The sequence below is a fragment of the Artemia sp. Qi Xiang Cuo genome, unplaced genomic scaffold (assembly GCF_049724085.1).
Source record: "Artemia sp. Qi Xiang Cuo unplaced genomic scaffold, ASM4972408v1 HiC_scaffold_3045, whole genome shotgun sequence".
Taxonomy (NCBI): domain Eukaryota; kingdom Metazoa; phylum Arthropoda; class Branchiopoda; order Anostraca; family Artemiidae; genus Artemia; species Artemia sp. Qi Xiang Cuo.
The window spans coordinates 10001-27609 of NW_028300440.1; the positions used below are offsets into that span (position 1 = coordinate 10001).

At 34.3% G+C, this 17609-nt stretch overlaps 1 protein-coding gene across 1 annotated transcript in view; it reads right to left on the reverse strand.

Annotated features, from left to right (window-relative positions):
- The window catches only part of LOC148938657 (uncharacterized), a 109842-nt gene that overhangs the window by 6608 nt on the left and 85625 nt on the right, over nt 1-17609 (reverse strand). Inside the window, exons 6-7 of the mRNA XM_089107632.1 lie at nt 13427-13593; nt 5548-5709 (exon numbers count right to left, since the gene is read on the reverse strand). Coding sequence (XP_088963758.1) covers nt 5548-5709; nt 13427-13593 — 329 coding nt within the window. The remainder of the gene's footprint in view (nt 1-5547; nt 5710-13426; nt 13594-17609) is intronic.

Sequence of the window (17609 nt, forward strand, 5' to 3'; positions counted from 1 at the left end):
ATTTAAAAAACCTTTCTTAAAAAATTTTTGCAGAAGAGGTTAAGAACCCTATCAAAACCAAAAACGAGCAGAAATACAGTCATGTAGTCACTTTGAGTTTGACTTGATATCCATTTCGATGTCATTTCGTTTTGGAATTCATTTATTAATCTATAGCAGCGTCTGTTATCTTTATGTTTAATATGATTATTAATTTTTATTTTTTTCATTTTCGATTAAATTAGCCATGAAAATTTTTGATCATTTTGGATTTAACTTATTATATGACTTTATTTTAGCTCGTTTTAGGTCTTAACATGGCTCTTTACTTTATCTTCACGTTCTCTTAAGTTAGCCTAATAGGCTTAGGTTTACTTGTTCGCCTGTGAGTCCAAGCAAATTCAGTCCCAGATTTTGCATACAAGTCCAGTGGACATTGTCCGCAACGCGTTAACCCAAAATCAATCCAATCTTTCATCCTTTAGTTTTATGACTATCTACCTTTGTTCTGCCCTAGGAATGACGTATGGACGAATGGATGATAGATTTATCTATCAACAAGGGAAATGACATCGTTTTTATACAATCCTAAAAAGTGCCTATGCCAGATATGCCTCTCACTCACTCGGACTATCTGTCTTGGATTTTTCTACATCTAGCCATGGTTCGATGCCCACAACTACTTGATTCTAATTAAAAATCAACGGCATATCACATTTCACTTGTTCTCTTAAGTTAGCCTAAATTATTGTAAGATGGACAAGCTATAAGACAAATAAAATGGGAAATAAAATAGAAGCTAATTTTGGAGCACCAATATGCCATTGCAAGGAATTGAAACTTTTGGTGGAGGTGGTGTTGCTATGTACCTTAAAAATAAAACTCCTTTTTTGACACTTTCGATTCCTAGCGATAAGGAGGTCCTTTGAGTTAAAATAAACCTATCAAACAAATTGTTTGTTATTGGTACAGCCTATAACCCACTAAAGATGAAAATCACCGAACATCTGGAAGATTGCTTGGAATTTGTGAAGCAAAAGTTCCCTAAATCAGGTATAATAATCCAAGGAGACTTCAACATTCATCATGGCCCCTGGCTGAAAAGTCGTACGACTGATTCGGAGGGCTTAGCTCTGCTAGACCTGAGTCTTGCTTTCGGCCTAGAACAACTTGTTGAATTCAACACTTACATCGGCCTTCATGGATCATTCAGGCGTGATCTCTTCTTAACTGATCATTCGGATTCCTTTAGTGTTGAAAGCTATCCTTTTGCCAGCTACCATGTGGCAGTTATAGCTCATGGAAATCTCAAAATACATCCACCTGTAAAGCACGATCGGATCATCAGGCAGTATCACCACACAGACTGGGATGATCTGCGAAACTTCTTATCGGCAAAGCCGTGGAATACATTTTTAAAAAAAGCCCCACATAAAGCAGCGGTACTTTACGAAAAAGGGATTACAGAGGCTATTGAGCAATTCGTCTCATCAAAAACAGTAAAAGTCTCATCTCGAGATAAGCCATGGTTCAATGCTGGTTGTAGAAAGGCAATCAGGGCCAGAAAGAAGGCTCACAAGAAATGGCGTTCAACTGAATCCGACGAGGACCGGACTGCTTTTATTAGCGCTCAAAACGAGTCTGTTAAAGCTGTACGTCAAGCTAGAGCCAATTACAAGCACAATCTTGTAGACAAATTGAAAAGTGCCATTGCAAAGAGGTGGTGGAGGGTCGTCAAAGAATCCCTACCGTCATCTAAATCAACATCAATTCCCTCGCTTCAAGTTGAAGGGACGATGATCCAGTCAGGCCAGGAAAAGGTAAATGTTCTTGCACAAGCCTTTTCAAAGGTCTCCCAACTTGATGAGGACAGAGTCGCCCCTCCCCCCTTTCCGCCACGAACAGATTCAAAAATCACCAGCGTTAACATAACTACTAGGAAGGTGCTCAGAACACTAAGCCAGCTGGATGTCACCAAAGCTTCAGGACCTGACAAGATTCCGCATCTCATCCTTAAAAGATGTGCCCCTGAACTTGCTGGTCCTCTTGCCTCTCTCCATAGAAAATACTTTGCAGCGGGATTATTCCCAAAAGCCTGGAAAACTGCTCATGTGGTCCCTGTTCCAAAGGCAGAGTCTGACCTTACAAATGTAGGATCATATCGTCCAATAGGTCTGCTGTCCTGCGTAGGTAAAGTTTATGAAAGCGTCATTAATAAGACCCTTTACAAATACCTTGAGTCACATCTGCTGTTGGCAGACACGCAATACGGTTTTCAAAGAAAACGGTCTACGTTAGACTGTTTGATTGCCCAGTATCAAGAGTGGGTTGAGCTCCTTTCTCAGGGACACGATACTCGCCTTCTCTACTTTGACATTACAAAAGCCTTTGATCGTATGGCACAAGGGACTTCTTTGTAAACTGAAAGCCTATGGAATTCATGGTCGACTATTTGACGTGCTTGCTGACTTTCTTCGTCAACGTTCATTGCAGGTTGTCCTTGATGGCTTCATATCAAAAGAACACCCAGTTTTATCAGGAGTACCACAAGGAAGTATTATTGGGCCAACTCTTTTCTTGGTGTTCATGAGCGACCTAGGGGACAACCTTGTGGAAAAACCCCACTACTTTGCGGATGACACAACAACAAAAACCTCAATCGCAAAAAACGAAGATCCCAGTGAACCTCACAAGGAGCTTCAGGTGGACCTGGTGAAAATTGAGGCGTGGGTAAATGCATGGCTTGTAAGTTTTAACACATCAAAAACGAAAGAGCTCCTAATTTCTAAGGGGCGTAATATGAGAGCTCATGTTGATTTCGTCTTCAAAGGAAAGGTAATAACGCGAGTTGATACACTGCGCCTATTTGGAGTTAATTTCTCTTGGGATCTCTCATGGACTGAGCATCTCAGTAGAATTAGATCCTCTTGTAACAAGCAATTAGGAGTTATCCTAAGATGCAAAAGTCTTCTCCCTGATGATTCTATTCTGCCACTTTTCAATTCGTGCATCAGACCTGTCATGGAATATTCATGTCCTCTCTTCGCTGGTGCACCAAAAAGCCACATCGCTCCACTCCAACATACTCAAAATAGAGCAGTGCGTGCAGCAACCTCTGGCATCACGAAAGCTAAAACCCAACAGCTGGTCCAGGAACGTTTCGATGTGACGTCCATGTCGGTTTTCTATAAGTACTTGTATAACCCTCCATCGGAGGAGCTATCGAAGCGCGTTCCTGATAAAGCAAAGCCCTTGCGATTAACTCGCCGAAGTTCAGCTCGTTTGGACTACCTTGAGCAGGGTACTCCCCGCCAAGAATATCTGAAAACGAGTTTCGCCCGGCGATCGGTGGCCACATGGAAATGAGTTTACAATGATAAAAATTTTTAACTAAGCGGATTATTAAAAAAAAAAAAACTTACTACAGCTCCCTCAAATGAAGCAAGCTATATTGATTATCTCATTTTATTTTCTCGAATACTAGCTTAATAGAAAGGAGTAAAGAAACAAGCTTTGAGGTAGAGGCGGAACATGTACAGATGTGTTAACTTTATACTTCTAACTGTGTTAGACTTCATGCAAATGCTAAATTCATGGGAAAGAGTAAAGAATGAAGCTTTGAGGTAAAGGCGGAGCGTGCACAACTTTGTTAACTTCATGCCTCAACAGTTTTAAGACTTCATACAGATACTAACTTCATTGGATAAAGTAGAGAATATTTGAGGTAGAGGAGGAACGTGTACAGATGTGTTAACTTCATACTTCTAACTGTGTTAGACTTCATACAAACGCTAACTTCATGGGAAAGAGTAAAGAATGAAGCTTTGAGGTAGAGGCGGAACGTGCACGGCTTTGTTAACTTCAAGCATCAACTGTGTTAAGACTTCATACAGATACTAACTTCATTGGATGAAGTAAAGAATGATTGAGGTAGAGGAGGATCGTGTAGAGATGTATTAACTTCATACTTCTAACTGTATTAGACTTCCTACAAATGCTAACTTCATGGGAAGGAGTAAATAATGAAGCTTTGAGGTAGAGGCGGAACGTGCACAGCTTTGTCAACTTCATTTCTCAACTGCGCTAAGAGTTCATACTGTGATATTAACTTCATTGGATGAAGTAAATAATGATTGAGGTAGAGGAGGAACGTGTATAGATGTTTTAACTTCATACTTTTAACTGTGTTAGACTTCATACCAATGCTAAATTCATGGGAAGGAGTAAAGAATGAAGCTTTGAGGTAAAGGCGGAAGCGTGCACAGCTTTGTTAACTTCATGCCTCAACTGTGTTAAGACTTCATACAGATACTAACTTCATTGGATGAAATAAAGAATGATTGAGGTAGAGGAGGAACGTGTACAGATGTAACAGATGTGTTAACTTCATACTTCTAACTGTGTTAGACTTCATACAAATGCTAACTTCATGAGAAGGAGTAAAGAATAAAGCTTTGAGGTAAAGGCGGAACGTGCACAGCTTTGTTAACTTCACCCCTCAACTGTGTTAAGACTTTGTACAGACATTAACTTCATTGGATGAAGTGAAGAATGATTGAGGTAGAGGAGGAACGTGTCCAGGTGTGTTAACTTCAAACTTCTAACTGTGTTAGACTTCATACAAATACTAACTTCATGGGAAGGAGTAAAGAATAAAGCTTTGAGGTAAAGGCGGAACGTGCACAGCATTGTTAACTGCATGCCTCAACTGTGTTAAAGACTTCATACAGATACTAACTTCATTGGATGAAGTAAGGAATGATTGAGGTAGAGGAGGAACGTGTACAGATGTGTTAACTGTATACTTCTAACTGTGTTAGACTTCATACAAATGCTAACTTCATGGGAAGGAGTAAAGAATGAAGCTTTGATGTAAAGGCGGAACGTGCACAGCTTTGTTAACTTAATGCCTCAACTGTTTTACGACTTCATACAGATGTGTTAACTTAATACTTCTAACTGTGTTAGACTTTACACAAATACTAACTTCATGGGAAGGAGTAAAGAATGAAGCTTTGAGGTAAAGGCGGAACGTGTTAAGACTTCATACAGATACTAACTTCATTGGATGAAGTGAAGAATGTTTTAGGTAAAGGAGGAACGTGCACAGCTGTGTTACCTTCAATCTTCTAACTGTATTACTTCAAACAAATACTAATTTCATGAGAAGGACTAAAGAATGCAGCTTTGAATGAGAAGAGGAACGTGTACAGGTGTAGTGGCCCAAGGTACCTTGGTGCTATTATGACTTGTTACTAATAGTAGTCGTAATACTCAAATCTCAAGATATTTCTTTTGTCACCAGAATCCCGTTATTCCTACTTCCAAATTCTCTTCGATCATCAACAGGTTATCCACCACTGTTGCTAATCATTCATTTTTACGAACAAACATAAATAAAATTAGAATATACAAAGTATTAACGTAGACCAAATGCCAAACAATGGAGGTACTGAACTTTGATTAGCAATTCTGTCTTAGGTTTTAGTTATTATTACCTGTTTTTGACCATATTGTTATTTAGTGTCATGTTAACTGAGACCCCCCATCCCAAACGGGGTTACTTACCTGAGTACATTACTGGTCCTTTTGCAATTTCTGCCAAATTACTAACTGGATCATAGGTGTGGCTTGACGTGGTCGGTCCCTCGTAAGGAAGCGCAGGACAATTAAAAAGAGGTTGTACATGCGGCATGAACGCGGTGTGTGTTGTAGGTGGAGCTAACTCACCTAATAAAGAGGTTTATATAAAGTTATGCACTATTATATGATATAAAGAAAGAAGTGATACAGAGGACCGAAAGGAAAGGCGATATAGAATGGCAAACTATACGTAATCCGTACTGTTTTACTATACATAAAATCCGTAAGTGTTTAGCTGTAGCAAAATCCCGTCTATAGAATTTTTTTTTGCTTTCTTACTAAAAGACACCGAATGGTGTAAAACAAACCATCAAGCCTGGCTAGATCAGTAGGTAGAGTATCCGTTTCTCAATCTTGGGGTTGCAAGATTCAAGCCCGGTGAAAGCGTCATTAAAAAGCAAAATTTTTAATTAATTCCTTTCTCTGAAAAAAATTGGCATTTGTTGAATAATTAATCGATACTAGCCTATTTTACTTGTGAAGATAGATAAAGAATTCAATTAAGTGGAGGGATGGATCTTTTCTCCTTATGAGTATTTACAAAGGTATAGTTCTGGTAAGTCTACCTTGTTTTGTCCCATGACTGGGGATTTGAAACTGTCAAGGATAGTAGTACTTCTTTTTCTTTCTTTTCTTTTTTTTGGGGGGGGGGGGGCTATTCAAATTTTAGATTGAGGGAAAAAGGGAAAAAGAATTCCGATCCTACAAAAAAGTATATACCGCCTGTTTTCTTCTCTTTTTTTTTACCTGTCATCCAGCGAGCTTTACTGCTAATAAGGATATAGACAGATAGATAGATAAGTGTATTTTAAAGCCAAAAATACGGCCATGAACACAAAAATGGCACAAATATCATAGACTTACATCAGCGATCATACTAAAAAAAGCACAAATATAATGAACTTGCATCAGCCATCATCAAAAAACACTTAAATGAAATCCTACATTTACTTAATACTTTTTTTTTCTTTTTAGTGAGCAAAATCTCCAAATACCTCGCTATTCTCCAAATAAACTGAGGCGACGTACTATTGAAGACACCTGGAAGTATCAACCCTGGCACTTACTCAAGCAATCCACCTAATCATCCTCTTTAATTTTGCAAAACGGGGAAGAATACCTGTCTTCACTGGAACATCTTTCTATTGAATATCTTTTAAATCTTGCGCTTATTGGAAGGCAATTTGAGCTGCATCCACGAAGTCAAATAACTTGCAAATTCAGCATAAGCTATAACTCCTACCCATAAACTGCCGTAACATATTTATCAAACTTTAATGTTTTTGTTTTTTTATCTCCTCACTCCATTTTTGGGATTTTCTAGCAGTATCTTAATCTTATTCTCCCAATTTGCATTTATATCCATTAGTCCTCATTTATATCCATTATTCCGCAGGGGAGTGATCTTTTAATCCCCTGCAAGAGCAAATCTTAATAAGCTACCTTAAGCAATCTGTCACTCGGTAACTGAACGACTCTATACCAAAATTTAATCATTTAGACTAGTCAAATTTTTTAAACCTAGATCGCCATTTAAAAACTGGGAATGAGTCAATCTATGCAGCCCATACAATCTCTTAAAGTACCCTTATTGAACATACGCTAGCTGAGCCACTTTCTCATGCCCCAATCTCGAGTTTCGATTTTCGAATTTTTTCGATTGAAAAATCGAAAAAAGCAACAAAATTGCCCCCCCCCCGCCCAATTTTGAAAATACGTTTTTCCTCCCTTTAAATTTTTATGAAGTGACTCCACTGAAAGTGCTCTACAGAAGCAAAATTGGATTGCCAATTAAAATCCCGGACTAGCAATTCTCCTATTAGTAGTAATCTATCTAGTAACAATTAGTATCACTAATCATATTAGTAACCTAATCTATCTAGTAGTAATCTATCTATCTAGGGTTAAATCGAAATCTCTAGGGTCACTGTCTAATCTAATCTAGGGTCTAATCTATCTAATCTAGGGTCACTAGCAATTCTCATATTAGTAGTAATCTATCTAGTAGTAATTAGCATCACTAGTCATAATAGTAATCTAATCTGTCTTCGCCACTGGCTTTTTTTTCGCCACTGGCGAAAAAAAAAAGAAACGATGCATGGACCTAAAATTGTTATGTCATTCTAACTAGGGATATGTCCTGTTTTTTGTCATTTTTAAATGTTTGTGCTTAATTTATTACAAGGTTACACCCCCTGTTTCATCCCGTCATAATTAATTCCAAAAGTAAAAAAAATTTTTTTTTTGATGTTTGGTCAATTTATTTTATCATTATTTTTCTTTTTTTTCATTGTGTTTGCAAATAACGTTTAGTGTCAAAAGTATTGCAAGAAGTAACATGTGAGTAATTTTTAACACTTGCTACTGGTTAATTGTCAATTATAATCATTTATTGTATTTCCAAAATAACGTTACTTGGCATCAACAGTATTAAAAGAAGTAACACATGATTAGTTTTTGAACAATTGCTGCTGATTAATTTTTAATCATAATGAATAACTGCATCACCAAAACAATGTTATTTGGCGTCAATGGTATTACAAGAAGTAATACCATTTTTAACGCGTGCTGCAGACTAAATTTTAATTATAATGAATAATTGTATCACCACAATAACGTTATTTGGCGTCTACAGTATTGCAAGAAGTAACACGTTATTAGTTTTTAAACAAGTGCTGCTGATTAGTTTTTAATTATAATCAATTATTGTACTTCCAAAATAACGTAACTTGGCATAAACAGTATTAAAAGAAGTAACACGTGATTAATTTTTCAACACATGTGGTGGTTCTTTTTAATTTTAATGAATAATTGTATCACCAAATTAACGTTATTTGGCGTCTACAGTATTACAATTAGTAACACATGATTAGATTTTGAACAAGTGCTGCTGATTAATTTTTTATTATAATCAATTATTGTACTTCCAAAATAAAGTTACTTGGCATCAACAGTATTAAAAGAACTAACGCGTGATTAATTTCTCAACACATTCTGCTGATTATTTTTTAATTTTAATGAATAATTGTATCACCAAAATCACGTTATTTGGCGTCGACAAGAAGTAACACAAGATTAGTTTAACAACGGCTGCTGGTTAATTTTTAATTACAATCAATTATTGTACTTCCAAAATAACGTTACTTGGCATCAACAGTATTAAAAGAAGCAACATGTGATTAATTTTTTAACACATTCTGCTCGTTACTTTTAATTTTAATGAATAATTGTATCACCAAAATAACGTTATTTGGCGTCTACAGTATTACAAGAAGTAACACAAGATTAGTTTTTTAACAAGGGTTGCTGATTAATTTTTACTTATAATCAAATATTGTACTTCCAAAATAACGTTACTTGGCATCAACAGTTTTAAAAGAAGTAACACATGATTAGATTTTGAGCAAGTGCTGCTGATTAATTTTCTATTATAATCAATTATTGTACTTCCAAAATAATGTTACTTGGCATCAACAGTATTAAAAGAACTGACGCGTGATTAATTATTCAACACATTCTGCTGATTGTTTTTTAATTTTAATGAATAATTGTATCACCAAAATCACGTTATTTGGCGTCGACAAGAAGTAACACAAGATTAGTTTAACAACGGCTGCTGATTAATTTTTAATTATAATCAATTATTGTACTTCCAAAATAACGTTACTTGGCATCAACAGTATTAAAAGAAGCAACATGTGATTAATTTTTCAACACATGCTGCTGGTTACTTTTAATTTTAATGAATAATTGTATCACCAAAATAACGTTATTTAGCGTCTACAGTATTACAAGAAGTAACGCATGATTAGTTTTTGAACAAGTGCTGCTGATTAACTTTTTATTATAATCAATTATTGTACTTCCAAAATAATGTTACTTGGCATCAACAGTATTAAAAGAACTAACGCGTGATTAATTATTCAACACATTCTGCTGATTGTTTTTTAATTTTAATGAATAATTGTATCACCAAAATCACGTTATTTGGCGTCGACAAGAAGTAACACAAGATTAGTTTAACAACGGCTGCTGGTTAATTTTTAATTACAATCAATTATTGTACTTCCAAAATAACGTTACTTGGCATCTACAGTATTAAAAGAAGCAACATGTGATTAATTTTTTAACACATGCTGCTCGTTACTTTTAATTTTAATGAATAATTGTATCACCAAAATAACGTTATTTGGCGTCTACAGTATTACAAGAAGTAACACAAGATTAGTTTTTTAACAAGGGTTGCTGATTAATTTTTACTTATAATCAAATATTGTACTTCCAAAATAACGTTACTTGGCATCAACAGTTTTAAAAGAAGTAACACATGATTAGATTTTGAACAAGTGCTGCTGATTAATTTTCTATTATAATCAATTATTGTACTTCCAAAATAATGTTACATTGCATCAACAGTATTAAAAGAACTGACGCGTGATTAATTATTCAACACATTCTGCTGATTGTTTTTTAATTTTAATGAATAATTGTATCACCAAAATCACGTTATTTGGCGTCGACAAGAAGTAACACAAGATTAGTTTAACAACGGCTGCTGATTAATTTTTAATTATAATCAATTATTGTACTTCCAAAATAACGTTACTTGGCATCAACAGTATTAAAAGAAGCAACATGTGATTAATTTTTCAACACATGCTGCTGGTTACTTTTAATTTTAATGAATAATTGTATCACCAAAATAACGTTATTTAGCGTCTACAGTATTACAAGATGTAACACACGATTAGTTTTTGAACAACTGCTGCTGATTAATTTTTAATTATAATGAATAACTGAATCACCAAAACAATGTTATTTGGCGTCAATGGTATTACAAGAAGTAACAAGTGATTACTTTTTTAACACGTGCTGTAGCTTGATTTTTAATTATAATGAATAATTGTATCACCAAAATAACATTATTTGGTGTGTACAGCATTGCAAGAAGTAATACATGATCAGTTTTTGAACAAGTACTGCTGATTAATTTCTAATTATAAGAAATAACTTCATCACCAAAACAACGTTAATTGGCGTCTACAGTACTACAAAAAGTAACGCATGATTAGTTTTTGAACAAGTGCTGCTGATCAATTTTCAATTATAATCAATTATTATACTTCCAAAATAACGTTACTTGACATGTTAAAAGAAGTAACATGTGATTAATTTTTCAGTCCATGCTGCTGGTTATATTTAATTTTAATGAATAATTGTATCACCAAAATAACGTTATTTGGCGTCTACAGTATTACAAGAAGTAACACATGATTAGTTTTTGAACAATTACTGCTGATTAATTTTTAATTATAATCAATTATTGTACTTCCAAAATAACGTTACTTGGCATCAACAGTATTTAAAAGAAGTAACTTGTGATTAATTTTTCAACACATCCTGCAGGTTATTTTTTAATGTAATGAATAAATGTATCACCAAAATCACGTTATTTGGCGTCTACAGTATTACAAGAAGTAACACATGATTAGTTCTTGAACAATTGCTGCTGATTAATTTTTAATTATAATCAATTATTCTACTTCCAAAATAACGTTACTTGGCATCAACAGTATTAAAAAAAAGTAACTTTTGATTAATTTTTCAACACATCCTGCTGGTTATTTTTTAATTTTAATGAATAATTGTATCACCAAAATAACGTTATTTAGCATCTACAGTATTACAAGGAGTAACACATGACTAGTTTTTGAACAAGTGCTGCTGATTAATTTTTAATTATAATGAAAGGCTGAAACGGTCCGTTACAAAAGCCCGTATTTACAACGCCACAGTCGCAAGCATCATGCTGTACTCTTCTGAGACATGGCCGATAACCGAGACACAGCTAAGAAAGGTCGATGCTATCCAAACTAGATACCTGCGTCGAGTTGAGGGCTTCAAATGGTATGATAAGATCCGCAATACTAAGATCCTGAGGACCTTCAAGTTAGCAAATCTCTCCACCCAAGTAGAAGCTCGTTCTCTAAGATGGTAAGGCCACTTACTCTGCCTCCGGCCAACTATCCCTGCAAGGGTCATATCGGCCTTCAATCCCTCGATTATCTGGAAACTTCCTTGAGGGAGGCCGCGCACCAGATGGGCTGATGTTATAAATCAACGCCTCTTCAACCTCAACATCGACCCAAATGAGACCCCATCCTTAGCCCTGGACAGGACTACTTGGAGAAGAAAGCAGCGCTGTCAACCAGTTCCCTCTACGCTGGCGACCCTGCTGAGCAAGAGCGTTAAGTAATTAAGTATCACCAAAACAATGTTATTTGGCGTCAATGGTATTAGAAGAAGTAATAAGTGATGACTTTTTGAAACAAGTGATGTAGATTCATTTTTAATTATACTGAATAATTGGATCACCAAAATAACGTTATTTGGTGTCTACAGTATTGAACGAAGTAATACATGATCAGTTTTCGAATAAGTGCTGCTGATTGATTTCTAATTATAAGGAACAACTGCATCACCAAAACAACGTTATTTGGCGTCTATGGTACTACAAAAAGTAACACAACATGTTACTTCTTGTAGTAACATGTTGTAGATTATGTCTGACCTGGATTATAGAATTGTTGACACCACTTTTAAAAAAAAAAACTTCGGAGGAAACTTAACATTAAATAGTTTTGATTTTAGCCCTTCTTTTTCAAAGTAGTGCACTTACCTCACCTAAATTATACTAATTTTTGTCACTACTTATAAGAAGAAATTTCGCCAAAATTTTATTAGTAAACACTTTCGATTTTAGCTCTTTTTCATTTGGCCCTTTCAATTTTAGCCCTTTTTCATAGTTTATCCTCCCCCAATGAAGCCTCCGTTTTCCTGAATTACATTGTAGAATTTTTGTCACCACTTTTAACAAACTGTGGACAAATTTTAATAGTGAACAGTTTTGATTTTAGCCCTTTTTTCGAAGTAGTGCCCTTCCCCCAATAAAACCTGCGCACATGCCTCACTTAAATTATAGTAATTTTTGGCACTATTCATAAGAATTAATTTCGTTTAAATTTTATTAGTATACACTTTTGATTTTAGCCCCTTTTTGTTTGGCCCTCTCAATTTTAGCCCTTTTTCAAAATTTACCTCCCCAATGAAATCTGCACATATCTCTGACTTAAATTATAGAATTTTTGTCACCATTTTTAAGAACAAACTCTGGACAAATTTTAATACTAAGTAGTTTTAATTTTAGCCCTTTTTTCGAAGTAGTCCCCTCCCATATTACAACCTGAGCACATGCATCACTTAGATTATTGAAATTTTGTCACTACTTATAAAAAGTAATTTTGCTTAAATTTTATTAGGAAATACTTTCGAATTTAGCCCTTTTTTTAATTGTTCTTTTCAATTTTAGCCCATTTTCAAAGTTTATCCTCACCCAGTAAAACCTGCGCATCTCTCTGACTTTGATTGTAGAATTTGTGTCACCACTTTTAAGAACAAACTTTGGACGAACTTCAATAGTAAATGGTTTTTTATTTTAGCCCTTTTTTCGAATTAGTGCCCTCCCCCCAAAAAAGCGTACGCACCTGCTTGACTTAGATTACAGCATGTTTTGGGTTAATATTAATAAGAAGTACTTTTGCCAATTTTTAATAATAGCCAATTTCTTCCTTTGAAGCAAAACATTAGAATAAACTTGAGTTGAAGTAATAGTTTAATAAGTAGCAATGTGAGCCTTCCCTAAAGCTTGGTTTATCTAATTTTAAATAGGGATTTTGTAACGTTGAGGGATAACCGTTCTTTTGTTTTCATTTTTCGCAACGATATTTCTAATCAGAAGTTGTACCTTGATAAGAACCGGTGACTTCTGGCGCTGGTGATGGATTCAACCATTTTCCAGCATTCTCAGACGGTACCGTTTCAAGACCGATGCCGAATTGTCGTTCCAACTCCTGAATGTCAACTCCTTCTTCAAAAGGATCCGACAAATCATTAAAGATTGTTTGGTCTTCCCTAGAATTGGAATTCGGTAAAAACAAAACAAAGGGAAGAAGAATAAGAAAAAATTTTAATTCAAGAATAATAACAAAATCGTACTTGAATAATAAGAATAATAAGAAATTTACAACTGAAATCCCTAAAGTAATAAAAAATTCCTAGAATTGGATTTTGGTAAAAACAAAATAAAAGGAAGTAGAATGATGAGAAATTTATAAATGAAATCCCTAAAATAAAAAGAAATCCCTAGAATTGGAATTTGGTAAAATAAAATAATAGGAATTAAAATAAAAAGAAATTTATAATCCTCTCAATAAAGCTTTTGCTTGGTTTGAGAATTCAGCACTCCGAAATGGGATCTTTACTTGCAAGAATTTCTTTTTTTTGCGAGCCTCGTGCAGCCTAAGGACTGCAGAACCTCTGCAAGACTGTTGACCACAATACTTATCCGGTTTTAGACAGAGCCATATTTTTATACAAAATATATAGACAAAAATTAAATAAATTAAAACGAAATAGATTAATACCGTACTGAATGTGCTTACAAGAACAATCGAAAAAGAAAGAAGATTATTTAAGGAAATTATTCTATTAAAATGGAAGCCATCTGGGTAGCTTTCAAACAAACCCCGTAGAATTTTGGCACGTATTCAATTTAGTTTGTACGTCCTGGGACTCGTCAGCTTGAATGACGATTTCAGTCCCTGTTCCATATGACAACATCACCACAGCCATGACTCGTCCTTGAATGACGATTTCAGTCCCTGTTCCATATGACAACATGGCCACAGCCATGACTCGTCAGCTTGAATGACGATTTCAATCCCTGTTCCATATGACAACATCGTCACAGCCATGACTCGTCAGCTTGAATGACGATTTCAGTTCCTGTTCCATATGAAAACATGGCCACCAGACCACCAGACGCCTGGCATTCTAAAGCTATATCGCAAAACGAACAATCTTCACTACTTACGACCCCAGGAAAAGACCATGGATTACTTTTCAGTTTAGCCGCGCTTTCATGCTCAGCGGGTTCGAACACGGGTTGTTCTCGTCTAGTTTCAAGTTTCTAGTTTTTCGTCTAGTTTCAGCGGGTTCAAAGTTTCAACCTCGCGTTTGATGCACTAGATGCACTGATGCACAACGCTTGAGTCACTAGACGAGAACAACCCGTTTTCGAAGACGGGTTGCTCACCGCTCAACTGGTTTGAACATGAGTTGTTCTCGTCTAGTGCATCAAGCGTTGTGCATCAGCGCATCTGGGGCATCAAACATGGGGTTGAAACTTCGAACCCGCTGAAACTAGACGAAAAACTAGAAACTTGAAACTAGACGAGAACAACCCGTGTTCGAACCTGCTGAGCCTGAAAACGGGGCTTTTAATTTTCAAATAATGGGGGACAGAGACACGAGTATTTTTTTTAGCTCTATGGTGGATTAAATTATTAAAATTAAACTAGATGAAAATTAGATTAAATGAATTAAATTATATTAATTGTATTAAAATTTGTCTTATTACCAAACACTGAGTCAAAATGCGTGGAATTCAACTACAAGTCAAATTAAGCCTTCGCTTAATTTAAAAAAAAAGTTGTGTTGAATGTCGAACCGATTTCCCAATTGCTGGTTCCTAATTCCAGTGTTGATGTATCGTGGGTCATTTAGAAAAGGGTCGATTTTCAACAAATAATGACCAAGACCATAAAGACTTTATATCATGCAAAATAGAAGAAGTTAATGAATAATTTCTAGAAGAAGTGAATAAAATACAACCTATACGGGTATTTTGGCTATATTATTAATAGCCATCCCCAACAAAATTTAATGCAAATGATAAAACAAAGAAACCAATAAGAATCCAACTTGCTTAAAAAATCGTTCAGATTGTTAAGGTTTGAATCTTAAAGCACAAGAGGCCTTCCAAATTTAACTAATTAGTTCCACTTATTTATTTAAACGAGGCAACATCGACGAATATGTAGTGCTGCCTTTTTTTTTTTTTTTTTTTTTTTTTCCTCTCACTCAGACTATCTTCTTGGCTTTATCTACAATTAGCCATGGCTTGATGGCAAATTGATTTTAATTCAAGAATCAATTAAAAAATCTTGAAAAAAAAAGTTAGAAAAAAAGACCTGAGATGGATCCAAGAAGCAAAAAAAATATTTTGATTGTATATATATATATATATATATATATATATATATATATATATATATATATATATATATATATATATATATATATATATATATATATATATATATATATATATATATATATATATATATATATATATATATATATATTTATATATATATATGTGTGTGTGTGTGTGTGTGTGTGTGTGTGTGTATATATATATATATATATATATATATATATATATATATATGTAAAAATAGCGACGAAGACCACACTGCCTTTCCATCACAAACAACAAAAGTACGAAGAACAAAAGAGAAATCTTTTTGCAAGACAGTGGAGATAATTTGAATGTATATTTCGGCCCTATGTCCAAGGGCCGTCCTCAGCAAGACTAAAATATATAAAAGAAAAAAGACTCACAACAACATGCGACCAATAAAACCAAAAAGTGGAAATTTTTTCAAAACAATCCTAGCATCATTACTTCAGCGAAGTTCAACCAGGACTGATAAAAAGTAAGGTAAAACAAGACGATTCAATGAAATGAAAGAAAATAAATTAAAAACATGTTCTTATTGCTAATCCAGCCTTTTTGGCAGCTAACCTCAAAGGTCTTTTTGTAACCGGTTCTGTGTTAATGTCTATCGGTTTTTTAGAATATTTTGTAAGATCATTTTTAATTAAATTTGTGTATAGAGCATTTAGTGTATAATCCCCCAAGTCCCTATTTAAGGAAATATTATTATTAATCTTAAGTCTGATTTCAATTTATTCTCAGACTAACTGCTTTATGCCAAGGTCATTGCTAATAAGGGTTGATTCATCAAAAATTATATTGTTGTTAGGATTTTCAAAAATATGGCTGCCTAATGCAGAATCAGATGAAACAGTTGAAATACTAGAATTTAGGGCTTTGACAATATCATCTTTATGTTGTTGTATGCGCTTTTCTAAATTCTGGTGTGTTCTACCTATATAATATTTGCCACAATCGCATGGTATTTGATAGACCCCTCTTTGGCGAGTAACTGGGGTTTTATCTTTACCAGAATTTAGAAAATTTATGATTCTAAAATTATTTGTGAATACTACATGCAGATTATTTTTTGTGCAAACTTTTTTAAGATTTGTAGTGATTTTTGGGATATAGGGGAGGTAGATTATATTTAAGGGCTTGTCAGACATCTCACTTGGTAAACTATCATTAATTTTACGGAATACTTTTTATCAGTCCTGGTTGAACTTCGCTGAAGTAATGATGCTAGGATTGTTTTGAAAAAATTTACACTATTTTGGTTTTATTGGTCGCATGTTGTTGTGAGTCTTTTTTTATTTTATATATTTTTTTCTTGATGAGGACGGCCCTTGGACCGAGGGCCGAAATATTCATTCAAATTATCTCCACTGTCTTACAAAAAGATTTCCCTTTTGTTTTTCGTACTTTTGTTGTTTGATATATATATATATATATATATATATATATATATATATATATATATATATATATATATATATATATATATATATGTGTGTGTGTGTGTGTGTATATATATATATATATATATATATATATATATATATATATATATATATATATATATATATATATATACACACACACACATATATATATATATATATATATATATATATATATATATATATATATATATATATATATTATATATTATATATATATAGCAATCGGAGGAGTTCTCCCTCCGATTGCTTTCGAATAATAAAAGGGCAATTGCCCTCTCAATTTCCAATCGAAAGAGCCCTTTTGCGACAACACTTTCTATAAAAACATTATATGCCTCCAGGGCATAACTTACAATCTTACCCCTGAGGGCTGAGAGGGGGTTGTCATACTCAAAAACTTA